The 17,740-nt window shown below is 51.5% G+C and overlaps 1 protein-coding gene and 1 pseudogene across 1 annotated transcript; one reads left to right on the top strand and one right to left on the bottom strand.

Moving 5' to 3' along the window:
* The window catches only part of LOC129694694 (zinc finger protein 721-like), a 57,761-nt pseudogene extending 47,738 nt beyond the window's left edge, over positions 1–10,023 (bottom strand).
* A 4,390-nt stretch (positions 10,024–14,413) lies between these two features.
* LOC129694701 (gastrula zinc finger protein XlCGF17.1-like) lies at positions 14,414–16,812 on the top strand. The gene is made up of 2 exons (XM_055631443.1): positions 14,414–15,542; positions 16,464–16,812. The coding sequence occupies exon 1, from the start codon at positions 14,444–14,446 to the stop codon at positions 15,482–15,484; it is 1,041 nt and encodes a 346-aa protein (XP_055487418.1). The 5' UTR covers positions 14,414–14,443; the 3' UTR covers positions 15,485–15,542; positions 16,464–16,812.
* The last annotated feature ends 928 nt before the right edge of the window (positions 16,813–17,740 follow it).

Consider the following 17,740-nt stretch of genomic DNA (forward strand, 5'->3'; position numbering starts at 1 on the left):
TATGCTGGAAATGTCTTCAATGCGAAAATTGACTATGATAACGGAATACAATCAAATGTGTATTAATTCCAATGTTATTATTTGTTTTAATCCACAAAGATGGATTAACTAAATTGTGAACACATGAAACATTAAAACCGCAGGTCAATTGTCACTGCTACCATTGACACGTTATTACAGAATTCATTTTAACGGCATATCAATGCTCTTAATATGGAGTATCAGTACTGTAGTACTGATTTAATGAGCAATATTCACAACTATATGTTGGATTTATCCAGGTTTTACTTCTACAGTCAGTCATATACATCACAAATTTGGTCAGGAGATATTTCAGTTGAAATTTTAACGTTAATTCTGAAGTGGGAATGATGGAAACATGAAGCGTTTATCAATATTTATTTGTTAATCTGTTGTGTACAAACTGTCATTGCTGTTCACAACACATTCATCTAATCTGAATGTCCGGTAATGTGGCGTTTTGACACCTTTAAACATATTACCAAAAGAACATTTGCTGCAGTTGTGTCCTGTGGCCATCTCTTGTCAGTCAGTGTAATGTTTAACCTGTCAGATGGGTGTAGTCGGTTTTAACAGCTATTATCATAAAATGCCTTTAGAAATTTCCTTGTAACCTATATATTTTGTTGTCGATAAATTATGTGGGAAGCGAGAGTATTTCTGTACCAATAGCAATAACGACCCATGCTATCGCCATGTCATGATAATTTTAGTCCTTCACAAAACATGCTTGCATCAATCAGTAGTGTGCATGGTTAAGCATATATGTTACCATGTTCCAGGATTTATTGACACAGGTTGATCATACGCTGAATAATCAGATCACATTTTTGTTTGGAAGAGGAAAGAAATAATAGAAATTGCATTAATTGCAATGTGTAAAAAGAGTTGAGATACTGTATTATAATTTTGCTGCATGTCATTGTGGTATATATCATGTCTTGATTGGTGAATATATTTAGTTTGTGACTTTATTTGAAGCAGAAATAATATGTGAATGCTTCATTGAGCATAATTCCGACTGGTAACTACACACTTCATCCGAGCACATTATCGCACGCATCAGGCAAGCCGTCTTAAATGACCACCTAAACTGTCATTTGGCAACCTAAAAAGCTGCCTAGGTTGCCCAGCTGGCAACAGGGAAAAAAGGTTTAAGTGAGAGCCCTGTTTTTTTTTGTAAACCAGCATCTGCAGTTCCTTGTTTTCAAACCATTCTGGTTAACCATCTCTGCACCATCCCCAAAGCCACCACATCAGCCCTCTAATGGAGTGACCAGAACTGAATGCAATACTTCAAACGCTACCTGACCAATGTCCCTTAAAGATGCACATATACATTTCTCTCTCATCTCACACCATTTTATCTCCTTCCTAGACTAAGTGGGACCTGTTGGGTCCTTTGTCACATGGGAGGCCTGGTCCCCCAATGCAACATTCCACCACTCACCCATAGCCCCCAACTGCGCATGATCGGCTGATGGTCCCGCACTAACGGCAGAAGTTAATATTTTCATTACCTCGCCGTCTCTCTACCTACACTTATCATCCAACATTCCCCCTCATCCCCCAACACTCTGTCCCCTTCCTCCTGACCCTCCCTCCTCTTTAACCTGTCCTCCCTTCCCCCTCTCCCTTCCTCTACTTGCCCCTACACTCCATAACTCCTCTCTCCACCCCCCTCCTCTCCCTCTCCCTCCCCCCACTTTCCCCACTCCTCTCCCTCAATCCCCCCAGGAGAGAGAGGGGGGGGGGAGAGAGACGGAGAGAGAGAGAGAGAGAGAGAGAGAGAGAGAGAGAGAGGGAGAGAGAGAGATAGGTGGAGAGGGATGGGGAGGAGAGGAATGGAAGATGGTGGAGGGCATGGGGGAGAGGGGAGGGGGTGAGGCAGGCAGTACGCGGTGGGGGACATCGTCTACTTTCCCCTTCACAGTGACGGAGCGGAGGGGCAGTGTGGAGAGAGGGATTGAGGAGAGAGGGTGGGGAGGAGGTGGCATACAGGGAGGCGAGAGGGAGGAAGAGGATAGAAACATAGACAATATGTGCAGGAGGAGGCCATTCGGCCCTTCGAGCCAGCACCACCATTCAATCTGATCACTGCTGATCATCCACAATCAGTACCCCGTTCCTGCCTTCTCCCCATATCCCTTGATTCCATTAGCCCAAGGAGCTAAATCTAACTCTCTTGAAAACATCCAGTGAATTGGCCTCCACTGCCTTCTGTGAGAGAATTCTAGATTCACAACTGCCTGGGTGAAAAAGTCTCTCCTCTTCTCAGTGCTAAATGGCCGACCACTAATTCTTAGATCTAGATGTGGGGGAGAGGGAGGTAGAGAGGTGAAGGAGGAGAGACGGAGGGTCTCTCCCTCTCTCTCTCCCTCTAGCCTCATGACTAACCCTCCTACCTTTCCCTACATTCAGCAGCCACTGAGGTCCCTCGACGCCTCTCTGCAGGAACAGACCCTCGACCTTTTGATGAAAGGTGACGCTCCTCCCTCTCCCTCTTTCCCCTTCCTCTGCCCCAAATCCGTCCCCTCCCCAAACCTCCCGTCAGTTCACGGGATCCCAGGTTGGAGGGGGGGATGCGAGGGAGGAAGAGAAGAGGGGAGGATAGGGGGGAGAGGAAGGGAGGGAACAGAGAAGAGGGAGGGGAGAGGAGGATTGAGATGTGTAGGATGGAGGAGGGGAGGGGGAGGAAAAGATCAGGGAGAGGAGGGGACGGGGGCGGTACAGCTGCTGCTTACTTCGCCCCAACTGTGCGCCCGACCCATACCACCATTCCCCCTCTCCACCCGCAAACTACACCCAGTGTGGGCACCGGGAGCTCACAGGGATAGGTGAGGGGCCGTGAGGGGATGGGAGGAGAGGTGAGGGGAACACTGGAGGAGAGGGGAGAGGAGAAGGGTGGGCGGAGAGGAGAGGAGAGATGTGAGGGGAGGGGAGGGAGGATGGAGGAGGGGAGAGGGCGAGTAGGAAAGGATCAGGGAGAGGATGGTGCAGGAGAGGAGTGGAGGAGGAAAATTCACGTATGTGAGATCTTTAATTTCTTTTACCCATTCCTAAGGGCCTGTCCCACTTGGGTGACCGAATCAGCGAGTTAAAAAGAATGTCCTCGACCTTCAAACTCGAGGGCACTCGCCTGGAAAGCCTCGAGCTGGATCGATCGACCGTCTGCACACAAACACATCGCGAAGGCGGGGACCAGGGAAAGCGGGGGAGCGCTGTCTGAATGGCTGCACAGTAACAATAAGTCCTTTAGAGGGTGCGGAGGGGGGGGGGGGGGGGTGAGAAAGGGGGGGAGAGAGAAGGGAAGAAGGAGAGTGGAGACACTTAAGAAATATAATAAAGTGTAACCGGCATTTAACCTCAAGTCGGGTTTCCTTGGTCCTGAAACTCCAATGAGCCAATCAAAATGCCCGGTCAGCGAAGGAGATTGTCTACGGCTGCCCTCGACTGCCTGTAACTACATAGCGACCCCACTCCACTGCACCACAAGTCAAAAAAGAACCATGCGGAACAAATTTTTTTAATATGTTGAAAAATGTTTCACGACCCAGCTGAGGCCACGAGTATTCGGGAACTTCCCTCGAGCATGAAGGAGAGTTCCAGCGACCTCATAGGACCTCCTAGGACCACGTGTCGACCATGCTGCGAGTTTGAAGGTGGAAGACATTCGTCTAAACTCGCAGATTAGGACGTGGGACAGCCCCTTAACGATCGTCATCGTCTGAATTCTTCACTTTTGATCAAGTTAACATAGAAACATAGAAAATAGATGCAGGAGTAGGCCATTCGGTCCTTCGAGCCTGCACCGCCATTCAATATGATCATGGCTGATCATTCAACTCAGTATCCTGTACCTGCCTTCTCTCCATACCCCCTGATCCATAGCAAAGGGATTTGAGTATAGGAGCAGGGTGGTTCTACTGCAGTTGTACAGGGTTTTGGTGAGACCACACCTGGAGAATTACGTACAGTTTTGGTCTCCAAAACTGAGGAAGGACATTATTGCCATGGAGTGCAGAGAAGGTTCACCAGACTGATTCCTGGGATGTCAGGACTGTCTTATGAAGAAAGACTGGATAGACTTGGTTTATACTCTCTAGAATTTAGGAGATTGAGAGGGGATCTTATAGAAACTTACAAAATTCTTAAGGGGTTGGACAGGCTAGATGCAGGAAGATTGCTCCCGATGTTGGGGAAGTCCAGGACAAGGGGTCACAGCTTAAGGATAAGGGGCAAATCCTTTAAAACCGAGATGAGAAGAACATTTTTGACACACAGAGTGGTGAATCTCTGGAACTCTCTGCCGCAGAGGGTAGTCAAGGCCAGTTCATTGGCTATATTTAAGAGGGAGTTAGATGTGGCCCTTGTGGCTAAGAGGATCAGAGGGTATGGAAATCCTTTAGGACCGAGACGAAAAAAACATTTTTTCAGACAGAGAGTGTGTGAATCTCTGGAACTCTCTGCCACAGAAGGTAGTTGAGGCCAGTTCATTGGCTATATTTAAGAGGGAGTTAGATGTGGCCCTTGTTTATGGAGAGAAGGCAGGTACGGGATACTGAGTTGGATGATCAGCCATGATCATATTGAATGGCGGTGCAGGCTCGAAGGGCCGAATGGCCTACTCCTGCACCTAATTTCTATGTTTCTATGATCCCTTTAGCCACAAGGGCCACATCTAACTCCCTCTTAAAAATAGCAACTGTTTTTGGCAACTTTTTTTCATTCTGACCCCGACCATCTGAAATAAAGGAGGAAAATCACCAAAATGGGGAGGAGAGGAGAGAGGGGAGAGAGACGGGAGGAGAGGAGAGTGGAGGGGGGAGGAGGGGTGAGGACAATAGGTGCAGTAGGCCATTCGGCCCTTCGAACCAGCATCGCCATCCATAATCAGTACCCCGTTCCTGCCTTCTACCCATATGACTTGACTCCGCTATCTTTAAGAGCTCTATCTAACTCTTGAAAGCATCTAGTGAATTGGCCTCCACTGCCTTCTGAGGCGGAGAATTCCACAGATTCACAACTCTCTGGGTGAAAACGTTTTTGCTCATCTCTGTTCAAAATGGCCTACCCCTTATTCTTAAACTGTGGGCCCTGGTTCTGGACTCCTACAGCATCAGGAACATGTTTCCTGCCTCTAGCGTGTCCACTCCCTTAATAATTTTATATGCTTCAATAAGATCCCCTTTCATCCTTCCAAATTCCAGTGTATACATGCCCAGTCGCTCCATTCTTTCAACATATGACAGTCCTGCCATCCCGGGAAATAACCTTGTGAAACTACGTTGCACCCCCTCAAATTTTAGACCAGAACTGCACACAATACTCCAGGTGTGGTCTTACTAGGGCACTGTACAATTGTAGAAGGACCTATTTGCTGCTATACTCATCTCCTCTTTGTTATGAAGGCCAACTTGCCATTAGATTTCATCACTGCCTGCTGTACCTGCATGCTTACTTTCAATGGCTGATGAACAAGGACATCCAGATCTTGTTGCACCTCACCTTTCCCTAACAACTCAATTCAGATAAAAGAGGAGAGGCGAGGAGAGGAATAGGGGGAGAGGGGAGGTGAGGAGAATAGAGATGAGATGTACGTACAAATCCCTAATTTCTTCCCTGTTTCGGTCCTCTCTCCCCAAGGGTTTTTGGGCTCCCCTTTGGAAAGGAAGACATATTATTCTTTGTTGGGAGGTCCCATAACTGCGTTGCCCCTCTTCCCCTCCGCCCTTCCATCTCCCCTCAAATGGGACTGGAGGAGAGAGGGTAGGGAACTCAGAAACCTGGCGGGAGAACGGTTTCGAGTGGGGAGCGGGAAGAGAGGCTTGGAACTGATGATCTACCCGGTCCAGGAGTCTGAACAAGGTACAACCTAGGGTACATCTCTCTCCAGTGAAGATGCCTCAACAGGACTGTCCACCTGGAGATTGCCAGTGGTAAGTTAATCAGTTAGAGTATCAATTAGGAGAGGAGAGGAGGGGAGAAGAGAGGGGAGGGAGTATCTTCTTCAGTCTGAAGAGAGTCTCGACCCGAAACTTCGCCTATAACCTTCGCTCCATAGATGCTGCCTCACCCGCTGAGTTTCTCCAGCATTTTTTATCTACCTTCGACTTTTCCAGCATCTGCAGTTCTTTGTTAAACGGGGAGTATCCAACATTAGTTTAGTTGAGTTTCCGCTGTATCTCCAAATTAAACTAGTGTATGAATGGCCGATCGCTAGTCGGCGCGGATTCGGTGGGCACAAGGGCCTATTTCCACTTTATCTCCAAAGTAAAAAAACAGAAAGAGAGAGGGTGATATTTTGGGGCCCGTTTCAAGATGGCTGACTTTTGCCTCTTGTTTCCAGCGCAGGGTGAGAAAATGGCCGTTTCTGCCCCGCATCCTCGAAAAATCGCCATTCTCGCCTTATTCTGGTCTTATTTGGTGGCACCACTGATGCCCCCCCTGTAGATCTGGGCTCCCTGGCCCAGTATATCAGACCAAGCATCACAAACCTAGGGGTTAAAGTGGACCCTGAGCTTAAATTTGACAGTCAGATCAAGGCTGTTGTTAAATCAAGCTTTTTCCATTTGAGGCAGCTGGCCAAAATAAAGCCAATTCTGTCAAGGCAGCACTTTGAGACGGTAATCCACGCCTTTGTTACCACTCGGCTGGATTACTGCAATGCACTGTATGTGGGGGTTAGTGGGTCCTCCATCGCCCGTCTCCAGATAGTACAGAATGCAGCTGTACGTCTTTTAACTGGCACACGTAAACATGAGCACATTTCGCACATTTTAGCCTCACTCCACTGGTTGCCTATTCAGTTTAGGATCCATTTTAAAATTATTTTATTTGCTTTTAAATCCCTGAATGGTCTTGCCCCGCCCTACCTATCTGAGCTTCTACACCCTTATACACCCGCCCGCTCTCTCAGGTCAGATAATCAGCTGCTCCTGAGTGGGCCTAAAACTAAGCTGAAGCTCAGAGGGGACCATGCCTTTGAACAGCCATGATCATATTGAATCGCAGTGCTCGCTCGAAGGCCCGAATGGCCTAATCCTGCACCTATTTTCTATATTTCTATGCTTGAGTATATGGCAAAAAAACTCGACCACTTGATTTTGAAGCATTCATGCATGGTGGAGGTATAATGTAGTCATAGAGTGATACAGTGTGAAAACAGGCCCTTCGGCGCAACCTGCCCACACCCGCCAACATGTCCCAGCTAGACTACCTGCTTTTGGTCCATAACTACCTGCTTTTGGTCCATATCCCTCCAACCCTGTCCTATCCATGTATCAGTCTAACTGTCTTAAATGTTGGGATAGTCCCTGCCTCAACTACCTCCTCTGGCAGCTTGTTTCATACACCCATCACCATTTGTGTGGAAAAAGTTACCCCTTAAAAAGTTACCTCTTAAAAATACTTCAAACAAAAAACATTAAAATCATACTTCTACAATGCACTAAAACATGATTTTAATACATCAAATTTCAAAAAGTCTGTGGAATTCTCTGCCTCAGAGGGCAGTGGTGGCCGGTTCTCTAGATACTTTCAAGAGAGTTAGATAGAGCTCTTAAGGATCGCGTAGTCAGGGGATATGGAGAGAGGTCAGGAACAGGGTACGGATTGTGGATGATCAGCCCTGATCACAGTGCTGGCGCGAAGGGCCAAATGGCCTCCTCCTGCACCTATTGTCTATTGGCACAACCCTGGGGCCTTCAAAACACAGAACTTCGGCCAAAACCCAGAACACAGGCCTGCAGCCTTAAACGCTGGCCTGACGCCAACGTACCAAACATCTAAACCAAAATTATTTTTGTGTGTACTTAGCAACAGATATTATATATATGCTTGGAACTAAATGTTTTAGAGTGAAGCTTTTTGTGCCAAAAATCAGCAATGAGATGATGAAATGGAATAAAATCAAAATAAAGCATGATTGTGTTAAATGTCTCTCTCTCTCTCTTCCCTCTGCTCTTTCTCCCTCACTGTCACTCTATAAACCATATAACCATATAACAATTACAGCACGGAAACAGGCCATCTCGACCCTTCTAGTCCGTGCCGAACACATAATCTCCCCTAGTCCCCATATACCTGCGCTCAGACCAATAACCCTCCATTCCCTTCCCATCCATATAACTATCCAATTTATTTTTAAATGATAAAAACGAACCTGCCTCCACCACCTTCACTGGAAGCTCATTCCACACAGCTACCACTCTCTGAGTAAAGAAGTTCCCCCTCATGTTACCCCTAAACTTCAGTCCCTTAATTCTCATGTCATGTCCCCTTGTTTGAATCTTCCCTACTCTCAGTGGGAAAAGCTTTTCCACGTCAACTCTGTCTATCCCTCTCATCATTTTAAAAACCTCTATCAAGTCCCCCCTTAACCTTCTGCGCTCCAAAGAATAAAGCCCTAACTTGTTCAACCTTCCTCTGTAACTTAGTTGCTGAAACCCAGGCAACATTCTAGTAAATCTCCTCTGTACTCTCTCTATTTTGTTGACATCCTTCCTATAATTAGGCGACCAAAATTGTACACCATACTCCAGAATTGGCCTCACCAATGCCTTGTACAATTTTAACATTACATCCCAACTTCTATACTCAATGCTCTGATTTATAAAGGCCAGCACACCAAAAGCTTTCTTTACCACCCTATCTACATGAGATTCCACTTTCAGGGAACTGTGCACAGTTATTCCCAGATCCCTCTGTTCACCTACATTCTTCAATTCCCTACCATTTACCATGTACGTCCTATTTTGATTTGTCCTGCCAAGATGTAGCACCTCACACTTATCAGCATTAAACTCCATCTGCCATCTTTCAGCCCACTCTTCCAACTGGCATAAATCTCTCTGTAGACTTTGAAACTCTACTTCATTACCCGCAACCCCACCTATCTTAGTATCATCTGCATACTTACTAATCCAATTTACCACACCATCATCCAGATCATTGATGTACATGACAAACAACAGTAGACCCAACACAGATCCCTCTGGCACCCCACTCGTCACTGGCCTCCAACCTGACAAACAACCATCCACCATTACTCTCTGGCATCTCCCATTCAGCCACTGTTGAATCCATCTTGCTACTCCACCATTAATACCCAACCATTGAACTATCTTAACCAACCTTCCATGAGGAACCTTGTCAAAGGCCTTACTGAAGTCCATATACACAACATCCACTGCTTTATCCTCATCAATTTCCCGAGTAACCTCTTCAAAAAATTCAAGAAGATTAGTTAAACATGACCTTCCAGGCACAAATCCATGTTGACTGTTCCTAATCAGACCCTGTTTATCCAGATGCTTATATATATTATCTCTTAAATATTCTTTCCATTAATTTGTCCACCACTGACGTCAAACTAACAGGTCCATAATTGCTAGGTTTACTCTTAGACCCCTTTTTAAACAATGGAACAACATGCGCAGTACGCCAATCCTCCGGCACTATTCCCGTTTCTAATGACATTTGAAATATTCTCTCTCACCCGTTCATTTCTCTCGTCCCTTTCTCCCTCTCTCTCTCTCTCTCTCTCTCTCTCTCTCTCTCTCTCTCTCTCTCTCTCTCTCTCTCTCTCTCTCTCCCCGCGGTCACGTGCAGCGAGGGGGGGGCGGGGTCGGCGCAAGGAGGGGGCGGTACCTGGTCCTCTGTGACGCGGTCCCATTGGCCATTGGCGCTGCCCGTCATTGGGGGGAGGGACCTGGTCGCCGGTCACGTGAGGCGGGACGTTGCGTCGCCGTGAAGGCCGGACACAGGAAGGAGTGAGGCCGGGAGCTCAGGTGGGGATAGACGCCACCGCCGCTCGGCCCCTCGTCCTTACCCCACCCCCTCCTTCATGCCGAGGGCGATCTGTGGCGTGTGTGTGTGCGGGGGAACGTCAGGTCTCGGCGCCCTCTGGTCCTCCGACTGTCGCGCCCCCTCTGGCGGCGGGAGGCCGCGCTGCACCTATCCACGTTCCCACAGACGCTGAGTGACTCCAGCACTGTGACCTTCTTCACATGATGCACGGCGCCCCACGTGACTCAGCGCCAATCACCGGCGTGGCGGGGGCGGGTTTCCCCCTCGGTTTGGGGGTGACGTCAGGGCGCGGATGGCGCAGGGCGGTGGTACGTCACGACGTCACGGCCGGCAGATGCGCGGTGCCCAGATGATGGGCGTTGCCGGGTCGGTGCAGCCCCCCCTTCTCCCACTTGCTCCCTCATCCCACCTCCTTTCTCCCCCTCCCTTCTCCACCAAACCCCCTCCTATTTCCTTCGCTCCATAGATGCTGCCTCTTAATTTGTCTACTCCACTGTGAAATCCCCTCAAGGTATGTCTACTTTGAAGAAGTTGTTCTCCTCCCTCTGAAGACGGTTTGACGACCTTCTAGCTCACTGCCCCCCTCTGTGATTCCCCCTTCCCTCTAACTCTACGACCACATCCTAACCCAGACCCGTGACCAATCTCCATAGCCTACAAAAATGTCGGATGGAATTTTCGAACTGTGCACACATTGTATTTATTTATTACTTGGACAGGGGCCACAGAGTGGCACGGGTGGGGGACAGGTTTGGTGGAATTTGACAAATGTAAAAATATTGCACTGGAAAAAGAAAAAAAAAATTGTATAGTCTCCGAATGTCGGATGAATTTTTTGTTTGAATGGTTCATGAATTGTATATATTTATCAATTGAATAAAGTCTATTTTGAAATAAATAATTAAAAAAAAAGACCCGGTATCACAGCCACGTTTGCTTTCTCGGGCCTTGCCTGCGCCTCCATCTGGTATCTCACGGTTTCCAGCTCCAGTTCCCTACCTCCCAGTTCGGACCCAACCCGGACTATAGATACCGACTGGCGAACTGCCGCCATTGTCGGCAATTTTCCTTCCGTGCTCTCCGATCTACCCTGGCTGCGATGAGCCGGCACCAGCAGGACCTTGCTTTGACTCTTCCAAAATTTCGGGTCTCACTCACCCAGACCTGCAACGGACCACGGACCACAACTCTACTTCATCCTACAGATGATCCACGCCTTCAATAAATGATTCCTGGCCCACCTGGACTCCACCATGGATCGCAAACGAGTCAGTCTCCTGGCCGCTCCTGCCACCGACACTCCGCGACTTGACCGCCTGCAGGCCCCGGGCCCCAACGCTGGCCCGCGCCCCCTTCCCTACATCATCTTGGCCACTTGGAGCAGCACCAGAGCTAAGCAGCCTCCCAGACCATCGAGGACGCCGCCCTCGCCGACCTCCATGTCGATGCTGCCACCAACCTTCACCTGCGCACCGATGACTCACCGGTAACTCTGACTATTGCCCCCTCACCGATTACGCTGACCCTCACTACTTCCCAGATTCCTCCGACTGTCGCCACCATAACGTGACTGCCTACTCACCTCGCCGAACATCACCACCTCACCAGGACCACCAAACCTCACCGCCTCACCAGGACCTCCAAACCTCGCCACCTCACCAGGACCGCCAAACCTCGCCGCCTCACCAGGACCGCCAAACCTCGCCGCCTCACCAGGACCGCCAAACCTCGCCGCCTCACCAGGACCGCCAAACCTCGCCGCCTCACCAGGACCGCCAAACCTCGCCGCCTCACCAGGACCGCCAAACCTCGCCGCCTCACCAGGACCGCCAAACCTCGCTGCCTCATCGACCATCTGCTGACCGGGACCTACTACGCTTCACCCTCTGACCTGGACTCCACTTCCCGCGAGCCTCCACCATCAACTCTCCCGATCCTCGCCACTCCACCGCTCTCCAGCAGGCCGCAGCCGTCGCCTTACCTGAGTCCTAGGCTCAGCACCGGGCCTGAAGTCTCCACGCTGCGGACTCTGACATCATGAGGTCTGACTGGGCTGGGTCCTAGTGCTAGTCCCCCTTAACCAGGGAACCTCAGTGGTTGTTCCACTGGGTCTTCCCCTTCCCCCTCAAACCATGTGACCCCAGCTCTTCCCCACTCACACTATAGTCCTCTTTCGTGACCACCCACCACCCCCCCCACCAGACATCGCCTCGGCCTCCATCCACTCACCTGCCGTATAACCATATAACCATATAACAATTACAACACGGAAACAGGCCATCTCGACCCTTCTAGTCCGTGCCGAACACATAATCTCCCCTAGTCCCATATACCTGCGCTCAGACCATAACCCTCCATTCCCTTCCCATCCATATAACTATCCAATTTAACCAGGCCACTATCTCTAGCCTTCCTCCGTCCCCAACCCCCATCCTTGCCATGTGTTCGCAATCCCCCCTGACCTCCCCTCTCTGATACCGAACGGTCGGTCCACAGCAGAGGCCTCACCTTTGTTCCCCTCCGTCCCCACCTCAATGGGTTCCGCACTCGCCACGATGTGGAGCTCTCCTTCCGTCGCCTCCGCCTCAAAGCGTTCATCCATGGGAAGGAGTCCTCATCCCCCAGTGATGACCCCTTATCCTGTTTCCAACGTACCCCCTTCTCATGGACTCCCCCTCGTGGCCATCTACGGGCTTTAGACCTTTTTCATTTAAACTGACGGCAGACATCAACTGCCTCAACTTCTCCACTCCCCGTCTCACTCTAACCTCTCCCACCCTGAACGTACAGCCCTCCACTCACTCTGCAACAACCCAGACTGGGTGATCAAACCCGCCAACAAGGGAGGTGCCGTGGTAGTCTGGCGCGCTGATCTTTACAAGTCTGAGGCCACGCGCCAACTCTCAGACACCTCCTCCTACTTATCCTTGGACCATGACCCCACAAACGAGCACCAGGTCACTATCTCTAGCACCATCACTGACTTAATCACTAAACTCTACCTCCGCTACATCGACGACTGCATTGGTGCTACCTCCTGCATCCACACACAACTCGCTGACTTCATCCATTTCACCACTAACTTTCATCCGGCACTCAAAACACCTGGACCATTTCCGACATTTCCCTACCATTTCTTGACCTCACTATCTCTATCGAAGGTGATAGACTACTGACCGACATCCACTATAAACCCACTGACTCCCATGGCTATCTGGACTACACTTCTTCCCACCCTGCTTCCTGTAAGGACTCCATCCCCTACTCCCAATTCCTCCGTCTACGCCGCATATGCACCCAGGGCATCAGCGATGTCCTCATTCTTCAGGGAACGTGGGTTCCCCTCTTCTACTATCGATGAGGCTCACACCAGGGTCTCTTCTATACCCCGTGACTCTGCGCTCACTCCCCATCCCCCCACTCGTAACAAGGGCAGAGTCCCCCTTGTCCTCACCTTCCTCCCTACCAGCCGTCACATACAACAAATAATCCTCCGACATTTTCGCCACCTACAACGTGACCCCACAACTTGTCACATCTTCCCATCGCCCCCCCCTGTCTGCTTTCTGCAGAGGCCGCTCCCTCCGTAACTCCCTGGTCAATTCATCCCTTCCCACCTGAACCATCCCCTCACCGGGCATTTTCCCTTGCAACCACAGGAAATGCCACACTTGTCGCTTTATCTCCCCCCTTGACTCCATTCAAGGAACCTAGCAGTCTTTCCAGGTGTGGCAGAGGTTCACCTGCACCTCCTCCAACCTCATCTATTGCATCCGCTGCGCTAGATGTCAGCTGCTCTACATCGGTAAGACCAAGCGGAGGCTTGGTGATCGTTTCGTCGAACACCTCTGCTCAGTTCGCAATAACAACCTGATCTCCCTGTGGCTCAGCACTTCAACTCCCCCTCCCATTCCGAATCTGACCTTTCTGTCCTGGGTCTCCTCCAATGTCAGAGTGAGGACCACCGGAAATTGGAGGAGCAGCACCTCATATTTCGCTTGGGCAGTTTGCACCCCAGTGGTATGAACATTTCAGGTAGTCCCTACTTTCTCCTCCCCTTCTCAGCTCTCCCTCAGCCCACTGGCTGCACCTCTTCCTTTCTTCTTCCCGCCCCCCCCCACCCTCACATCTGTCTGAAGAAGGGTCTCGACCCGAGACGCTGCCTATTTCCTTCGCTCCATAGTTGCTGCCTCACCCACTGAGCTTCTCCAGCATTTTTCTCATCCCCTTCTCCCCCTCCCCTCACTTCCACTGTCCACATCCCCCTTCTGCACTTTCTCCCCTTGCCTACTCACCACCTCGCCACTCCTTTCCCCTCCTCACGCTCACCCCCTCCTCTCCTCCTCTCCTCCTCCATCACACCATCCTACCCCCACTCCCCTCCCCCTCACCACCCCCCTCCCCTTCACTCCCCATCAGGCACAAATAATGTTCACGCGTTAGTAATGTTGACCATCTGTGTTCCTACTACAGGGTTTAAGAGCCGTTGCTGTGGACGGAGAGATGAGGACATGAGCGGCCATTGAGGGCGGCCAGGGTGCCAGTGAGCCCCCCCCCCCCAACTGCTCAGTGTGCGGCTTCGAGGGGCTGAGCTTCGAGGGGCTGAGCTTCGATGGAGGACCACATGGCGGGGCACAACAAGGAGAAGCATTATGAGTGCGACGTGTGTGGCAAGTCCTGGCAGAAGCCGAGCCTGCTGGAGTCCCACCGGCGGGTGCACACGGGCGAGAAGCCCTATAGCTGCTCCACCTGCGGCAAGAGCTTTGCCCAGTCATCCGGGCTGCGGGTGCACCGGCGGGTGCACAGCAGTGAGCGTCCGTTCCCCTGCTCCGATTGCGGCAAATGCTTCAAGTCGTCGTCGGACCTGAAAGTGCACCGGCGCCTGCACACCGGGGAGCGGCCCTACACCTGCAGCGACTGCGGCAAGGGCTTCACCTGCTCCAACAGCCTGCTGGAGCACCGGCACACCCACACCGGTGAGCGCCCCTTCACCTGCGCCCAATGTGGCAAGAGCTACACCCGCTCCTCCAGGCTGCTGCAGCACCAGCAGGTGCACACCGGCGACCGGCCCTTTGGCTGCTCCACCTGCGGCAAGAGATTTTTCAATTTGAGGAGACTGGGGCAGCACCAGTGGGTACACAGTGGAGAGCTGCCCTTCAGCTGTTCCGACTGCACCAAGGACTTCAAGACGGCGCAAGAGCTGACGATCCACCGGCGGGTGCACACGGGCGAGAAGCCCTATGGCTGCTCCACCTGTGGCAAGAGCTTTGCCCAGTTATCGGGGCTGCGGGAGCACCAGCGGGTGCACAGCAATGAGCGGCCCTTCACCTGCTCCGACTGTGGCAAAAGCTTCAAGTCATCGACGGAACTGAAGGCGCACAGGCGCCTGCACACCGAGGAACGGCCCTACATCTGTAGCGACTGCGGCAAGGGCTTCACCCGCTCCACTTATCTGCTGACCCACCAGCAGGTGCACTCCGGCGAGAGGCCCTTTGGCTGCTCCGACTGCGACAAGGATTTCAAGGGGCTGCAAGAGCTGAAGATCCACCGGCGGGTGCACACGGGCGAGAAGCCCTATTGCTGCTCCACCTGTGGCAAGAGCTTTGCCCGGTTCACGGGGGCTATGGGAGCACCGGCGGGTGCACAGCAGTGAGCGGCCCTTCACCTGCTCCGACTGCGGCAAAAGCTTCAAGTCGTCCACGCACCTGAAGGTACACATGCGCCTGCACAGCGGGGAGCGGCCCTACACCTGCAGCAACTGCGGCAAGGGCTTCACCCGCTCTAACAGCCTGCTGGAGCACCAGCGCACCCACACTGGTGAGCGCCCCTACACCTGTGCCCAATGCGGCAAGGGCTTCACCCGCTCCTCCAGCCTTATGAACCACCAGCGGGTGCACGCCGGCGACCGTCCCTTCCCCAGCCAGTGTGTGGATAGCGCTTTGCCATAGTGTCACACGCCCTGTCTCACCAGCGCGTGCACACCAGTGGCCAGCCCTACGACTGCCCATATTGTGACGTATGACAGTTCGCAGGGGTTGCTGCTGCACCAACAGGCCCTCGCCGGCGAGTCGCTGCTTCCACTGCGGCAAGCGTTTCAAGAGCTCACGGGTCTGCGAGAGCACCAGCAGATACACACCGGAGAGAGACCCTTTGTGTGCGCTGAGTGTGGCATGCGTTTCACCCGCATGTCCAGCCTGTGGCAACACTGGCGTACCCACAGCGGTGAGTGTCCCTTCCCTTCATGTCGCCCATTCCTTCTCTCCACAGATGCTGCCTGTCCCGCTGAGTTACTCCAGCATTTTTGCACCTGCTGTTCCTTGTTTTTAACCCATTCTGGTTAACTATCTCTGCACCTTCCCCAAAGCCTCCACATGTCCTGTAATGGAGTGCCCAGAACTGTATGCAGTACTCCAAATGCTACCTGACCAATGTCTCTGAAAGCTGCACATTTACATTTCCCCATCACCTTGAATCCATGTCCTCTGCTCCTCGATTGCCCCCATTCTGAAATTCTGTGCATCTAACTAAATTGTGTTTGAAGCAAGTATCCAGCATCTGCAGTTTCTTGTGTCTCCACCTATCATTTCAGAAGGGTCTCAACCTGAAACATTACTCATTCCTTCTCTCCATAGATGCTGCCTGGCCCGCTGAGTTACTCCAGCATTTTGTGTCCACGACTTGTGTCCCTGACAAAGACTTGCCAGGCTTTGTCCAGCCCCCATCTCTCTTTTCCAGCTTCCTAACCCCACCCTCTCCAATCAGTCTGAAGAAGGGTCCTGATTCAAAACGTCATTTTATGGCAGCATCTAGTGGCAACCCATGGGCACATCGAAACATCGGCTCTAGAGGGCGGCGTCTTGGTGTGGGAGGAACTAGTAACGGGGTCGGTACCTGAGTTGGTATTTAAGGCCGGGCAACGCCCATGTCTGGGGAGGAGCAGGGAGTTGTATTGGAGAGAATAAACATGTCTTGTGCACACAACTCGTGTCTGACTAGTTTTTGGCTGGTCTCCTGCGAGTCCCCGCCACATTGGTGACCCCCTGATGCCCAGGAATGTAATCCTGGAAGGGAAATTTGAAAAACAAAAAAATACATTCTGCCGCTGCGAGGGGCGATGAGGCCGGACTCAACGTGGTCTCCCTAAAGCTACCGACAATTTGGACCTCGCAGCCAGGGGTTTTGTTTCGACAGGCCGAATCCCAATTTTAAATCCGTGGCGTTACAGCTGACGAGACTCGCTATCACTGTGGTAAATGCCCTTGACCAGCAGACGGCCGGTTGGGTCATTCCTTACCTGGATAACCCGCTGGTGGTGGGTAAGTACACAGGCCTCCACAGCTCTTTGTGGCAATGAGTTCCACAGATTAATTATCCTCTGACTAAAGAAGTTCCGTCCTTTCCAAAAGAAGGCCCTTTAATTCTGGTCCTAGACTCTCCCATCAGTGGAAACATCCTTTCCACATCCTCTCTACCTGTGCCAACCTTGCACAAACGTTATCATGGAGCACCACACGTTTTTTTCTCCTGTAGCCAACAAGAGGGCGAAACGGTCGAATCCTACATTGGCGCTGCCAAGAGCGAGCCAGTCTATGTGGCTCAACCATCCCGTCACAGGTGTCCGCCATCCCTGAACCCGGAAATTCTTCCGAACCGAGCAAGCCTCCGGGGCGTGGGATTGTATCTAATTGTTCAGGCTGCCTCGTGCAGCGTCCCATCTGGTTCGGTGCCTCTGGTTCTGGGGGGGGGGGGGGGGGGGCGGAGTGGGTCATGTGGCGGCACCTGGTGGCAACCCAAGGGCACAACGAACCATCGGCTCTACCGGGCAGCGTCTTGGTGTGGGAGGCACGAGTCACAGGGTAGGTACCTGAGTTGGTATTTAAAGCCGGGCAATGCCCGTGTCCGGGGAGTA

The sequence above is a fragment of the Leucoraja erinacea genome, unplaced genomic scaffold (assembly GCF_028641065.1).
Source record: "Leucoraja erinacea ecotype New England unplaced genomic scaffold, Leri_hhj_1 Leri_75S, whole genome shotgun sequence".
NCBI classification, from domain to species: Eukaryota; Metazoa; Chordata; class Chondrichthyes; order Rajiformes; family Rajidae; genus Leucoraja; species Leucoraja erinaceus.

Coding starts and splice junctions, on each gene's coding strand:
- LOC129694701 (XM_055631443.1), top strand. CDS start 14,444: ATGGAGGACCACATGGCGGGGCACAACAAGGAGAAGCATTATGAGTGC.